The sequence below is a fragment of the Drosophila persimilis genome, unplaced genomic scaffold (genome assembly GCF_003286085.1).
Source record: "Drosophila persimilis strain 14011-0111.01,24,50 unplaced genomic scaffold, DperRS2 tig00000431-arrow-pilon, whole genome shotgun sequence".
Classification (NCBI taxonomy): Eukaryota; Metazoa; Arthropoda; class Insecta; order Diptera; family Drosophilidae; genus Drosophila; species Drosophila persimilis.
Genome location: NW_020825312.1, coordinates 150,014 through 164,194, shown reverse-complemented (window position 1 = coordinate 164,194; position 14,181 = coordinate 150,014). Strand labels below are relative to the sequence as shown.

The following is a 14,181-nucleotide window of genomic DNA, read 5'->3' as shown; positions in this document are numbered from 1 at the left end:
TACCACACTCAAACGCAGGAAAATCCATTGCCAATTGCTTGTTGTTTTTCCTTTCTATGCACTTTGATTCCGCGCTTTTCAATCGCATGCAAATGAGCCGCCACGTACCCTCTCTCCGGAACGGCACAGCACCCTTGCTCATCTCTCGGCAAAAACAGGTGACAGAAGCCCCACCCCACCCCCACCAAACCGACGGGCTCTGCCCTGATGCTCTTTTGTCGTTTTTTGAACGTTTTGCGTTTTTAGTTTGGCTGCGAAAAATTCAAGTGTCCTCTCCCTGCTTGTTCAGCAATGCATGCAAATGCATTTTTGCACTCACTGTGGGGGAGTCCGAGGGGACTGGGCGTGGCCCTTTTGATATGCAATTTTAGTGCGAGTGTTGAAAAGGAGCATTTGATAGCAGGCATTTGGAATATTGTGCACACCTAGCCCCAACTGGCAGGCACTCTTCTTCAATTACGTGGGAGTGTCCATTGGTTCAGATTTGCATTCATCGGGGATGCATCAAAATCCATTTGACCCATGCCCGGGATACGTATCAGGTGGGTAGGGTATCGAAGGGTCTGCAACCGCTTGGCCATGCTTTTAACGTAACGTCTCACTTGATCAACTGTCATAACGTAAGCGCTTTCGAAATGGCAAACAAATTGCGGGGAATAGCAGCAGCACTTGGCAAATTGTGCAATCGAAAAGGCTCTTAAAAACTCACTTCAACCTTAAACCCTGGCTGGAATCTGCATGGCCCACTACAAAGAAATTGTTTTTTTTTTTTTTTGTTGTTGGTCTGGTTTTCATTTTATGGTTTATTTAATGGAGCATTGCATTTTGACCGCATTTGCCTGGAATTGATTGATTTGCCATTGCAGCGGACCGATCCGTCTCTCTCCCTCCCTCCGTCCGGCTACCCACAGGGCTTAACTCAGTCCATTTAATTAAAATATTTTCAACAAAGGGAACGGACACCTTTCACGCACTTTCGCACTCACAAAGGATAAAGCAATGTCCAAAGCGGAAATCACACGACCCGACCCAACATCCCTTTACATTTTTCCATCATTTAAATGATGTACCCGTACAGAGAGCCACACACAGCCACACACAGCCACACACAGCCACACACAGCCACACACGGCCACACAGCCAGATATATGTGTGTGTGTGTGTATTTGCTGGGATGCCTTCAGCTGGTCGGTCGTGGCACTATTTGAATATCGACGTGTGTCCCAGTGTCGGACATTCCAGATAGTAGTATGTAGTAGCTGTCCGCTCTCCTTTCTCCCCTCTCCTCTTTCCTCTCTACCGTGTACGATGCGGTGCCACTGGCTACCTGCAGTCGCCCCATCCTGGCCCTGGCCAGGCCCTGGCCAACATCCCGTTCGGTCGGCATGGTCAGCCGCCGTCCTCATTGTGTGCGAGGCGCGCATGTAAATTTGTCCAACTGCAAAGGCAAACACTTGAAAAGCGAACGACGACTACAAACGGGACAGAGGCCGGCCGGCCGGCCGGCCGACTGTTTGCGGCCACCTGCGGCATTTCACTCCATTCGAATCCATTTTCATTATTGTTTTGCCGTATTTTTTTGCATACAATCGAATGCTTTGGTTCCTGGTTCCTGGTTCATGGTTCAGTCGGAGGCCCATGTCCTGTCTCGGTGTGAATTTTGATTTATATGATGAATGACAATGAGCTAGGATTTAGACGGCAACGGAATGTATTCGGGTATTCAGTTATCCGCTGTTTGGTTTTTTTTCTTTCTTTTCAAATGGGAAATGTGAAAATATTCAAAGGATAAATAGCGAGAACTGTACACGGTACACGATTCGCTCTGGGAAAGGTTTTCATTCAATATCCCCCACATACCTGTTCTTTCCTCAAGACCGATCTATACATTAAATTATACATTTCTACCGGGGGGGAAAGATTCACCTGTCCACACGGATTTCTAATTTTTAATACATAAATTAATGCTTAAAACCGACCAAAAAAAAAGAAAACCAGGGGGGAAACACAAAGCAATCCACAACATTAAAAAGATAAAGACCTGCCTTGAGAGATTCCACCTGCAGTTCGAAGTGCCCAGTCCCCCCAGTCCCAGTCGCAGTCGCAGTCCCGAGATCAACAACATATAATAATCCCATCAACATTTTTGGATACGCTTTGCAAATGAATTGTAGAGCGGTCCGCAGTCCAAAGTCCGCTGTCCGCAGTCCACAGTCGGCAGTCCACAGTCGGCAGTCCACAGTCCGCGGTCGGCAGTCCCCAGTCGCAGCCCCGAACCCGAAGCCGAACCTGAACGCGAACCCGAACCGGACTTAGCGCTCTGGCTCAAAGCGTGGATAATAATAATGTGGAACCGAAAATGAGCTCTCGGATCGCTGACGACTGACGACTGGCGACTGGCGACTGGTCAGGCGATGGAAGGTTCTGCATTTGCACCTGCAGCACCGGCAACAGTCGCCGCTGAAACTTTGATGAGCCTTGCGTGGCTTATAATTAAATTGGACTCGTAGATACAATTTGATATCCTCCTTGATATCCGCGTTGTGCTCCATAAAACATACATGCATGTATTTGAATGTCTCAAGATTACATAAATGCTCTTCGCCATTAAATGACTTACATTTACATTTACATTTAGATGAGCGCAGGGTTGAGAACGGCAATGTGAGAACCATTGTGAGAACTTCTGTGTAAAGATAAAAGAAGTTTCCACGTAATATACCATAACGAATGAATTATCTGAAATGTCTTTTAGCCGAAAAATACCTGTAGTGGTAGGACGTGTAGGGCTCACCAAAATATCTATTCGCTATCCGAACCGGACATTATTTGCCAAACTAAAATATTAAAGCACTGGGAAAAGTATTTCATTTCCGTCTGCCTGCAAATAAAATGAAAAAGAGCGAATCCGTATATACTCTGGTGGTTCCACAAAAAAGAATAACAAAGAGCGAGCGAGAGGGAAAGAGAGGGAAGAGATGAGAAGAGCGACAAAAAAATCTGTTGTTAAAAGAGGGGCGCACACACAGCGGATGTAAATGTGTCCAGCTGCATGCCAAAAACTGCAATTGTCATCAATACAAGCAGCGGGGGTATCGGCACGAAGGACCAGGGACGAACGACCAGGGACGAAGGACGAAGGCACTACAAAGCCAATTCATAAAACAAAAGCAGAGCGAGCGAAAAGTGAATTTCCATAACGGATGTAAATAAACCACATGAGATCGATTACCTCCCCAGCGTGCGGGTGCGGGAGCGGGCGCGGGCGCGGGCGGTGGTGCTGGTGCGGAAGAGTCCTGCTGTCAGGATAACAGATGCAGGAATACACACCGGCCGGGCATCGGTGGAGGCGGTGGCGGTGGCACAGGTACACAGCACACAGCACACACAATAATAAAGCATCCATAATATCAGTTAACTCAGTCGGCACGAGAAAGACAGAGAGAGGGAGAGATAGAGAGGGAGAGCGAGGCAGCAAAAAAAAGACGCATAAAGCTTGAAAAAAGCAAAACTGAAACATCTGTCCCCCCGTTTCGAAGGAGTAAACCGAAATCCGCCTGGCTTAAAATTTATTTAAACCCGTCCGAAGAAGCAATGAAGACAGATACAGATACAGATAGGTGGAAGAGCAGCCGCCGGGCCCTGAATGTCAGAAACAAAAGCTCATTAAGGTATAGCACCTGGACCTCAAGCTGGACCAGGACCGAAGTGCAATGCGCCTGCGCCTGCGCCTGGGCCTGGGCCCTCGAGGGAGTCGAGGAGTCTGGATCGTTCCATAAATGTGTCGATATTATTACGGTAAACAGTCTGATGCATTTTAAATTCAATTTAAAACTCATCTTGCACTCTCTAATTGGGCTCTTTGCGAAAGCGGACCCGCTGGACTCCGTCCGTCCATAATGAGGCTTGTCATCAACTAAAGTGATTCTCGGTGCGGCGGCGGCGGGGGGGGCTTATTGAAAATCCATCAATAAGTTGTAGCCTTGCTTATTACAGGGTATACCCCAGTTTGACCCAAAAACACAGAGGTGGAAATATGTGGCGGTGGAAATTCATTAAGAAAAAGGAAAGTTAAGTAGGGCCCCCCAAGCTTGCGTGGGAAAGCCGTCATAAGAAAAACAGAACAACAGAAAACGGCCAGAAGAAGTTCCCTGGAATCACTTTCAGCTGCTGCCAAAGAATATATCTTCTGTCAAAGTCATCTCCCGGTCAATTGTAAAAGAATTAAGGATACCCAAAGGTGCTCTGGTCTCAAGGACAAAAGATCTGAAAGGGAACTCGTACCAACGCCTACAGATGCACAATGCGGCAATAGAAACAGAGTTTTGCAGAAGCGTCTGGTCGGAGTTGGGGGGGGGAGGGGTGGGGGGACAATGCATTAATCATCAAGGACCAATTCCAGGGCCAATCAGTGGACCAACAAGAAGAATGAACATTTTGTAGATCAATGCCATAAATGTCGCCGCTGCAGTTTTAATAAAGTAAGCTGATTTTTACGAGTCTTCACACTTGCCCAGGCCGCAGCTGGAAAACCCAAAGTGCGAGCCACAGGCGTCCACGGGAGATGCGGTCAACAATGGCCAGGACGTTACGGGGATGGGATGGGACGGGACGGGGTCGGACAGCACAAAAGGGTCGAAAAGTCATTTGAGATTCGTTAAAGAAAAATTACAAGAAGTTTTTGCGGAGCAATTACCAGGTGTAAGAACAGCTCTCGAGGGCGTGGACTAATTGTTCCGACTCTTGGCCCGGACTCCGTCTCTGCCGCTCTGTCGTGGGGACTCCTGTGGCCCGTGGTGACAGAGCAGGAGTCTCCTCTACATTCGGCAATCAAATGTGCACTGTAATTGTGCGCTCCTTTTGTTGGGCCAATTGTTCTGTAGGCCACTCCTCATCCTTTGTCGGCATCGATTTGGGAAACTTTTATTGAAAAGCATTTGCTGGTGCTGGTGCGGGTAGGGGTCCTGGCTCCCGGGTCCCGTGTCCTGGGTCCTGGGTCCATTGTCGGTTGCCTCTACTGAGGCGTTATTAATGTGGACTGTCCAGAAAGCAGCGTTTGATTTGTGAGTTTACTCGGAAGAGCGGTAGCCGTAGTTGAGGTTGGATTGCGGCCTCCCCGAGTCCCTCGAATGGAGATCAATCTTCAGTTAACATTTTGGCCAAGCCGCTTTGTGCACTCAATTTAGGTTTTGCCTTTGACAATCGCAAATCGCAAATCGCATTCGAAATCAATAGCAAGGAAGGGACTTACTTCCTATCTATCATTTCGATCGCGTTTCCTCTCGGCCAACTCGGTCTTCGGGCTGGTTCCTGTTGCGGGCCGCCACTTCCTTGGCATTGTGGTCGGAATCCTTGTACCGCTCCCTACGTTTCTTTTTTTTTTTTTTGGTTCCCATTTTTGGCAAACTTCTCGGGTGTCAATTGAGTGCAGAGGAAGTAGGTGTATATGTTGTGGTTGATTCAGAGGATACCTGCTTCGGGGCGGGGAGGGGATGCTGTCTCCTGTCTCCTGCTCCTGAAAGCTGATATTCTCGCTTTGGCATTTGTCTAAAATGCGGTTTTCCCCGGCATTTAATTTCTATTTCAACATTGCATTTGTAATTCGAGCTCTTCCCACAGGTGTGGGCAGGGTTCCAGGGGGGGGGAGCCGGAGCAGGTACTGCCTGCCAATCTCTCTGATGTGTGTTTAACGCTCGAGTCCATCGGTTATATATTCATGTTACCTTGGAGAATATGTATTTCCCTGCCCTTTGTGCCCTCGTTTGTGTTTGTGTTTGCCTTTCCCTCAAATTGTGCGTGCTAAAAACAGTTGACATATCCAGGGGCGAGGCGGGTGGCGCTCTGTCTGGGGGCTTTTACCTTTACATTTTACCTGCGATCCTGCAACTCACTTGGCGCTCCTTAAAATGTCAAATGTTCTTGGGGACCATCCACATATGACGCTTCTCCTAGGCTGCTAATGGAAATTGCGGCTGCGGTTGAGGTTGAGGTTGAGGGCGTTGAGGAGCGTTTGCCGGCGACTTCCTGTCGTGCCTGACTGGAGAAATTTATGCTAAAAGGTTGTAAGTTTGACGTAGGTGGGACCTCTGCACACTCTCTCTCTCTATCTCTCTCTCTGAGGGCCGTATGTCTTGGGTTATCTATACGAACCTCAAGTATTCCTGTAGCTGGAGCTGACTTCAGCCGAACAAAACGAGAATGCCCAAGCAATTTGCCTAGACAAAATACCACACGGACCCGGGCTAGCCCATCTATCTGTCCGGTTACGGCCACTGGCATTGGGTGCGTGAGGCGCCTGGCAAAGCATTTTGTGTAAATGCGGCGCAAACAAGCTCGAGACTAATTACGACAGGCAGATAGCAGCGAGCAAGCAAAGCAGACCGCACACCAGGATCCACCAGGATACAGGATAATAATCTAAGCAAATTTATCAGCACACACACACACACATATATTGGGGGGAAAAATATGGTAAAAAATAACCCAAGCAAACGAGCGAGTGAAAAATTATGCGATGCGGACTACAATAAACATATGGGGGGAAAAAACCCACCCAAACAAAAAAAAACCAGGCAGTGGGCGGACAGTCTACTGTCTGCCGCAGGACACGTGCCGGAGGCCACCGCGATAAGAGTTGAAGAAGGAATACAGGACAAAAGACACGGCCGGTCCTCCTCCGCTCTGTTTTACTTTCCCAGGAACTGGAAAATGTGATTTCCTTTTTCGGCAAAGATCATTAGAGGAACACCGCCTACAAACAGAAATCCCTCGGGCCAAATATTTGCCACCGCCTAACAACTAAATCTTTGGCGAAAAAGATGTTGCAACATGGCCTAATCCCAGATCGTAAGGTCCTAAGCCGGTTAGGGATTAAATTGGCTTAAATAGGAGCATTAGGCGGGCATAAATCCGAAATGTGTATACATTTCATCAAGGATTGATCCTGGTTCTCTGTCGCTGGCCGCATAATTTTGCGCATTCTGTGGCACTTCCTTCGCCCGGCGTCTGAGAGACCATCAATCATCGTCACGGCTCCGGGGCACATTAGCATTTATGAACTTTGGACGAGTAAAAGTCTACTTTTTGTGGGCTCGAGCTCGGGCCTGGGGCTGGGGGCTGTGTTGGGTTGACTTTAATAAGATTTTCCATAATTTCATGCGCTTGTGCATATTTGGTAGTCAATTAATGTCAAAGTAGTTTCAGCTTTTGGCCTGCAATCGATCAAAATGCAGCCCCCAGCTCTGGGGTTGCCCTTTAACCCGATGCAATGAAATTGTTTGACATTATTCATATGAATAACCCACAATGAATATGAATGATGACGCCGACGCTGACGCTGACACTGACAAGGGGAAGCCTTTGGCCACAGCAAAAAAAAAAAATATATAAAAAAGGTGTTGATGAACCTTGCAGCTAATGATTCTGGACTTCCCATCAATTTGAAATGGTTATTAGGATACTGTGTGTTTAGCCAGTTGAAACTAATCACAAAATTCATGGGAGAACTCGCTCAGTTCTTCATTAAGAACTGGGAAATTGAGGAAAACTCTCAAGGGCAGTTGTGGCATTAAAAATTCATTCGGTAGAACTCCAGTTAATGCGATTACAAATTCCCAACATAATCGAATAGTACATATATGCCATAAACCTCATCAAAATGCATTTTATTAAGTTAATTAAAATAAACCGAAAATCCCCCAAGCTGGCAAATGCTGAAACTTGGTTGCTTTTTTGTTAAATGCTATTATTAAATGCGGTGTTTTAACTGCCAGTTTGCATTATGAATTTAATCCAATTGTTGAGAGAGAGAGAGAGAGAACAATCGAATGATGCGGTAATTAGTTAATTTATAAATATCATATGAACTGCTCGCTCATTTATGAATTCAATTAATGTGCACAGAGCCGTGTCCAAAGTGGATTAAGCTCTAATTTAATAACTGCTCTAAGAGTGGAAAAAAACAACAACAAAACAGAGCACAGAACAGGACAGGACAGGACAGGACAGGACACAAAGTATTCATTAAATGGAAACCGCAAAATGGTTGACAAAATACCATTCATTGATTTACACCACAAAAACCGAACCCAAACCCGACCCCGACGACTGTCAACGGCTATGGATGGCCACAGTTGCTGACACATGGCAGAGGATCGGCTGTCCACAGGATCCCTGGCCACAGATGCGTTTACAACACTGAGAGCCCTCCCAACCACTCCAGCCAACCACTCCATGTGTCATGGATAGATGACTACTTAAGGGAGCTGTCAATTGCCTGGATATATGTATGTAATTTATGCACAGCCGAGCCTCAAGTGGCTGAGGCCTGGGCCACGCCTGCGCACATCTGTGTAACCCTAGACCCGCACTCCGCACTCCGCCCCCCCAGCTGCCGCGGCTCCACCTCCACCCTGGAGGCTCCAGGCTCCTTTTTGTGGTCGAGAGCCCATGCCAAATGCCGAGATAATCACATTGTTGACTGCAACTGCAACTAATTACAAATCAATTTGTACCAGCCCCCAAAGGCAACGACAACGGCAAAAGGGAAACCAAAACCAGAGCCAATTCCCCCTAGACTGCGGCCGGGACTAACCGCAACAGGAAGCGACAGGAAAGAACCTCCTTAGCACCTGCCAGCACCCTATTAAAATGTTATGGAGCCAATGTCAATGGCAAGTTTAAAAACAGACCAAATGAACTGACAACTAGCCCTGGCCGTAAATCAGTGGAGGAGACAACGTTTGACATCCTCCCATGTTCAAGTGACGAAAAGAGCAGAGGAGAAACCTCATAAAACTGTTGGAATCTGGAAACTGGAAACTGGATGAGATGGATCACATTTGATGGGTGTGTGCGTGAGGTTTATGATCCATCCCCACAGCAATTGAGATGTACAGAAGATGAGACACAGCCAGAACTAGCTGGGCTGGCATGGAGGGGTCATATAGATACGAGAGTGATATTTATGGCGGAAGAGATGGATCACTTTTGATGACTGAGCCATTCGAGAGTTGTTAAGGATCTTTGATGGGAAGATATGGGAAGACGGATTAGCAGGATCAGAAATGTTTAAAATAGAAGACGTATGGAGATCTAGATCTAATAGCCTGTTACCGATCCCGCGTAGCGCCCTTCGTAACCGCTCTCTGAGAGCTCTCTAAGAGCGAGCTAGCAACGAGCTTGCTCTCACCATCGCCAAGGCTCTTCAGCGGGCTCATGCAACGCGCTCTCTTTTCGGGTCTTATTTGGTTCAAGACAACAGCAAGCTTCGTTCCTCTCTCTCTCGCATCAAACCTGGCGTCAAAGCGCTCTCCGTAGAGCTAAGCGTAAAATAAGACCCGAAGGAGAGTTGGCGGGCCAGCTTGCGGGCGAAGCTTGCATTAAACCCCGACTTTTGTCTCCTGCCCTCCTCGGGGAGTACCCCCAACACGAGTTCCTCTACTCTTTTAAGATATTTTCCCCTTCCACCTCGCCCTAGCTTATTAGTGCTCAAGTTTCTGTAGACCTTTCTCAAAACTCTGGCGTGCATAAGCACTTCAGCTTCGATGCCTTGGCATTGTTCGTGGAGCTCAAGAAAGGAGTGGAACCGAATGGAACCGAATCATTTGTCTTCTAATTATGATTTCAATGGATTGCCAAAATCAAAGAAGGCGTAATTCGCTCTCACCATCTCCGCAAGGACGGATGAGCGGACAGCGACGAAAGGCTCCCTAAAGGCGGCAAATCGAATCAAAGAAATAGCAAACAAACAAACAAATAAACAACAAAAAAGAAAAAACAAAAAAATGAAAGAGACTCCTCTCACCAACGGGCATTGTTGAGAGACAGGCTCCTGAAGAGCCGCAGACCACAAAACACGGACCCGAACCAGACAAAGGCCGGAGGGGAGTACAATTCGCACAAAAGAAGCGGAAAAAGCGATCAAAGAGGCCCAAGAAAGGAGCGGAGCGGAGCGGAAAGAACAGAACAGAATCGGCATCTCAAAATATAAAGCAGGGACTCTCAACACATGTCCAACATTAAGCAAACCTCAAAACCGAGACCCCGCAACACCGAACCCAGACCATATCCATGCGGCTAGCTTAGGACTCCTTTTCTTTTTTTTTTGAGCTCATCATCTGCTTTGTGGCAGGGGCACTGCGTCGTCCTCGTCGTCGTCGTCTTTAAGCGCTTTAAGCGAAATTAAAACATTTCACGCCGCAGGAGGCAACATCAGACAGGACGGGGGACTGGGGTTCACATTTTAAGGAACTTTATTGATTACTCTTCACATCTTTAAGCTGGAATAAAGTTCGTTCTACATCGTATGGGTTGGCTTTAGCTTCACACGTAGACTTTTCAGTTTGTTATTATTCATTATTCACAACACCACGGTGCTTATCAGGTCGAGCAAACTGTGGCCACAGTGGGACACGTATTTGGAGCAGCCCAGGCCGCGCGTGCCCGCATCGGAGGCCTCATAGAGCTCGTCCACGTGCTGCAGTTGCCGCTCTGCGGCACTCGTCGTCGGCCTGGCAGGGCAGAGGATGAACCGAAAGGTGATTAGCGGCGACCCCACGGTGGGTCAGAGGCAACGGCCAACGGAAACTCACATGAATAGAATCTGGAATAGGCTGCCCAGCACCCCATTGTGGGCATCCAGAGGCGATTCGTTGACCTCGCAAATGGTTCGCAGCAGGCAGGAGGAGCCATTGTACCCGTAGTGGGTCAGGTAGTTGATAATGCTCCGATAGAAGTCGTGGCGCCTGAACGGCGGCGGGGATCGCATCGAGCGGCGTCTCACCTCGTTGTCATCGTTGTCGGAGGCGCCTCCATCCCGGGCATTGATCGGTGTCACATTCCCGGGCACGCCGAGGAAGTGATCGTCCAGATCCCACTGAAAGAAGCGTCAAAGCTGCTGCTGTCTCAAAGACCACTGCCTTGGCGGCTCCACTCACCCTATCGATCCACTGGTTGTAGGAGTCGTTCGAGGGCAGCGCATAGTTCGACTCAAAGTTGAAGGCCATGTACACGTTTTTGGGCGACAAGTCCAAGGGTATGGCCACAGCAGCCAGCAACTGCGGACAAGTCAGTGGTTAATTCGGTCGGGAGACAGCACTTTCCTTACCCCAAAAGATCCCTGGCGCGGAAAGAAGAGAAAGCCCTGCGAGAGCCTCGCAGCGAGGACCATCAGGAGACCCAAGCAAAGCAGCCGGCGCGACGAACCCATCTTGCGGCAAGCTCTCAGCGAACTAGGTGGCAGTTGCAAATTGAACGTTGCACAAAAGTCCAAAGAAATGGGCGTCAGAAATGGCAGCTCGGACTCCCCCTCCCCTGAACGAGTGATGAACGGCGGCTAAAACCAAACCGGAATGTGCAAGATTTACACAGTTACCACATGACCCCGTCTCTGGACGTCTCTGAACGTCTCTGAAAGTCTCTATATCTCTGAGACCCACAATCGGAGAGGTGCTAATTGATAGAATGTGTAACATTCTTCTTCTCTCGAGAAAGTAGATGGCTTCTAGCTCTGGTATCGAGCCGTTTTATTGCGAAATCAAAAAGAAAATTCGTGAGTTAGAAAAAGAACATCAAGAACACTATTTAGTATCGACCTGCCAGAGCTGGCAGTAACAACGCCCTGGGGGAATCGCTCTAGGAAAATCAAAGAAGAAAAAATACAAAAAAAATATAAAAGAAATCAAATGAAATACAGAATAGCTACCGTTACGGTGGGCGGCCTCCTCTGCCTCTGCCAGATGCTGCACATGGCCATGGCCTTGGCCCCCCTGGGCAGCCTTTCGAAGCACGAGCGGAGCAAGAGATCGCCCATACCCTGGCTGATCTTTCCCACAACATCGCCCACACGTGTCATGGTTCGTAGAGCTCACCCCGATACCGATACCGATCCAGGTCTAATTCTCTTGATTACAGTTCATTGGCGGCATTGGCTTGCCCTTGGAGGATCTCAACTTTGAGGCCGTGACCACGGGCTATGTCCTCAAAGTGGAGTACTGGCTGCCCGTCACGCCGGACGATTTGAGGACACCCACAGCCCTGCCCATCACGCAGGTGGCGACGCCAGGCGTCACCGGGGCGCGCAGGCAGCGGAGGCCCATGTTCGAGAACTTCCTGGTCGGGGTGGACGAGCTGGGCAAGAGCACCAGGAAGATCCTGACGAGAACGAACAGGGTGCTGAGCAGCTACCGCTGGACTGTCTACAAGGGACTGGAGGGTCTGGCCGATCGCCTCGGCTATCAGGGCAGGATCTGTGTCCTCAAGAGCATTTGCGAGGCCGCCGAGGAGCCCTTCCACTTTGCCAACGGCCTCCTGGCCGATCTCTTTCACATTCTGCTGTCGTAAGTGTCGTAGAGGGCGGGCTGCAGCCAGAACCCATTCTAATCGGGGCTTTCCCTGCCTTACAGTCCCTCCTCTTCGGTGGACAAGCTGTCGGAGCATGCGGATAACGAGTACTACTATGCGGAGAAGATGGGCCAGTCCGGCGCCGGCTGCGATCGGGTGTTCAAGGAGTGCCGCCTCAGCCTGCTGCAGCACTTCAGCGAGCTCCACCACAACTTGAATAAGGTCTTGTTTTGAGGGTAATAAACCAAAAGTCTAAGCCAAAACCAAAACCAAAACGTTCGTTCAGTGTTCTTCTTGGAAACGCAGATTAGAAACAAAGAGACCAAATGTGGAGCTCCACGGCTCGGGTGCTAATTGGCAGAACGTGTAGTTCTCTGGGGCCACAGTGACGTCCCATATATTGGTCAGATCAATGGCGTCTAGATCGTGACTCAAGTGTTCCACATTGTTCAGTGTCCAGCGTCCAGTGTCCAGTGGCACTTTCGTTTTTCCAATCAAAGAAAGTAAGAAGCTCGATTCGTTCGTTTGGTTATTAAAGTGAAAAAGATTCGCCAGTCCCGCGTCTAGTCACAGTTTGTCTTTGCTGCTGTGAGGTCTATGCTCGGCTGCCAAGGATCCCAGAATGTACACCATCTGTTCGGTATTTCTAGTGGTTGTGGGTGTCCTGTATGTGTGCGGCAATGGTGGCACCCACAGCCAGCACACAGAGAGCGAGCTCCTGGTGCGCAAGGCCCGTTGGCTGCCGCTGATCTTTCCGCGAGCCAACCCCACAAGAATGCAAGTAAGCGACCACACATACCCGATCGATCCAGGGAAATATCACTCACCTACTCACCTCACAGATGATCGTTGGCTTTGGCATACCCGTGGAGGACCTCGTGATAGAATCTGTGCTCACGGGCTATGTGTTCAAGGCGCAGTACTATTTGCCCTATTCGGCCAAACAGTTGAGGATCAAGGAGGTCCATGACATCACTGCCCGCAGACTGCCGGAGAACGCCACCATCTTCCAGAAGATCATGCAGAAAACGGACGAAGAGCTGGGCGTGTCCTCGTGGGACATGGAGGAGAATGTCCAGGCCCTGGCCACCTATCGCTGGTCGGTGTACGAGGCCTTCCAGGCCCTGGCCATTCGCATGAACCTCACTGGCCGCGAGTGCGTACTGAAGAGCATCTGCGAGAGTGCGGCGGCTCCGTTCGACGAAAGGAATGGCCTGCTGGGCGAGCTGCTCCACATTCTGCTCACGTGAGTTCTCTATTGACTCCCTGGTGCCCTCCCTGTACCTCCGTTTCCTTGCAGACCCTCCAGCTCTGTGGATCCCCTGTCGGAGCATTCGGACAATGATTATCTGCAGGCGGAGCGCCTCGGCGAAGCCGGCACTGATTGCGATCAGGTATTCCAGAGGTGCCCCAAATCATTGCTGCAGCACTTTAGCGATGTCCATCATTTGGGCAGCGAGTTCCTGAAAATGCTGCGCTGATTCCAAGTCCAACTCAAGTATAGGTCCTAGGTATAGCTCTAAAGATTACATTAAGATTCTCTCAGCTTCCCCAAACAATCTGAGAACTTGCTGACTTCCTCTCGGGTTCAATTCATTTGTTTTGGGCCGTGAAATTTATGCAAATATCCAAACATAATAACTCTTTTTGTTCGTCTGGTAGCATCTTTGGGTGGTTTTTTCTCTACGCTCGGGTGGTCTTCTGGTCTTCTGGTCTCCAGCGCTGCTCCCTGTTTAGGGTCTATTGTCTTCTAATTCAATAATTACAGCTCGAGCTTCGGCTACCGGGACCCACCACCACCACCACCATCTCCGTTTGGGCTCCCTTGTGCCTGGCCAA

At 49.1% G+C, this 14,181-nt stretch overlaps 3 protein-coding genes across 3 annotated transcripts; 2 read left to right on the top strand and 1 right to left on the bottom strand.

The window, feature by feature from the left end:
- Nucleotides 1-10,100: 10,100 nt before the first annotated feature.
- Nucleotides 10,101-11,209, bottom strand: LOC6595905. Its single transcript, XM_002021408.2, has 4 exons — nucleotides 11,108-11,209; nucleotides 10,938-11,057; nucleotides 10,593-10,876; nucleotides 10,101-10,511 (listed from the first exon to the last, which is right to left on the bottom strand). Exons 1-4 carry the CDS (start codon nucleotides 11,207-11,209, stop codon nucleotides 10,361-10,363), a joined length of 657 nt encoding a protein of 218 aa, XP_002021444.1. The 3' UTR covers nucleotides 10,101-10,360.
- Nucleotides 11,210-11,684: 475 nt separating this feature from the next.
- Nucleotides 11,685-12,576, top strand: LOC6595906. The gene is made up of 3 exons (XM_026989579.1): nucleotides 11,685-11,855; nucleotides 11,914-12,338; nucleotides 12,405-12,576. Exons 1-3 carry the CDS (start codon nucleotides 11,685-11,687, stop codon nucleotides 12,574-12,576), a joined length of 768 nt encoding a protein of 255 aa, XP_026845380.1.
- Nucleotides 12,577-12,964: 388 nt separating this feature from the next.
- On the top strand, nucleotides 12,965-13,823 carry LOC113565988. The gene is made up of 3 exons (XM_026989578.1): nucleotides 12,965-13,123; nucleotides 13,185-13,588; nucleotides 13,643-13,823. Exons 1-3 carry the CDS (start codon nucleotides 12,965-12,967, stop codon nucleotides 13,821-13,823), a joined length of 744 nt encoding a protein of 247 aa, XP_026845379.1.
- The last annotated feature ends 358 nt before the right edge of the window (nucleotides 13,824-14,181 follow it).

Coding starts and splice junctions, on each gene's coding strand:
- LOC6595905 (XM_002021408.2), bottom strand. CDS start 11,209: ATGGGTTCGTCGCGCCGGCTGCTTTGCTTGGGTCTCCTGATGGTCCTC. Junction 11,058..11,107: donor CGCGCCAGGGATCTTTTGGG/GTAAGGAAAGTG, acceptor ACTTGTCCGCAG/TTGCTGGCTGCTGTGGCCAT. Junction 10,877..10,937: donor ACAACCAGTGGATCGATAGG/GTGAGTGGAGCC, acceptor CGCTTCTTTCAG/TGGGATCTGGACGATCACTT.
- LOC6595906 (XM_026989579.1), top strand. CDS start 11,685: ATGAAATACAGAATAGCTACCGTTACGGTGGGCGGCCTCCTCTGCCTC. Junction 11,856..11,913: donor CATCGCCCACACGTGTCATG/GTTCGTAGAGCT, acceptor TCTTGATTACAG/TTCATTGGCGGCATTGGCTT. Junction 12,339..12,404: donor CTCTTTCACATTCTGCTGTC/GTAAGTGTCGTA, acceptor CCTGCCTTACAG/TCCCTCCTCTTCGGTGGACA.
- LOC113565988 (XM_026989578.1), top strand. CDS start 12,965: ATGTACACCATCTGTTCGGTATTTCTAGTGGTTGTGGGTGTCCTGTAT. Junction 13,124..13,184: donor CCAACCCCACAAGAATGCAA/GTAAGCGACCAC, acceptor CTCACCTCACAG/ATGATCGTTGGCTTTGGCAT. Junction 13,589..13,642: donor CTGCTCCACATTCTGCTCAC/GTGAGTTCTCTA, acceptor GTTTCCTTGCAG/ACCCTCCAGCTCTGTGGATC.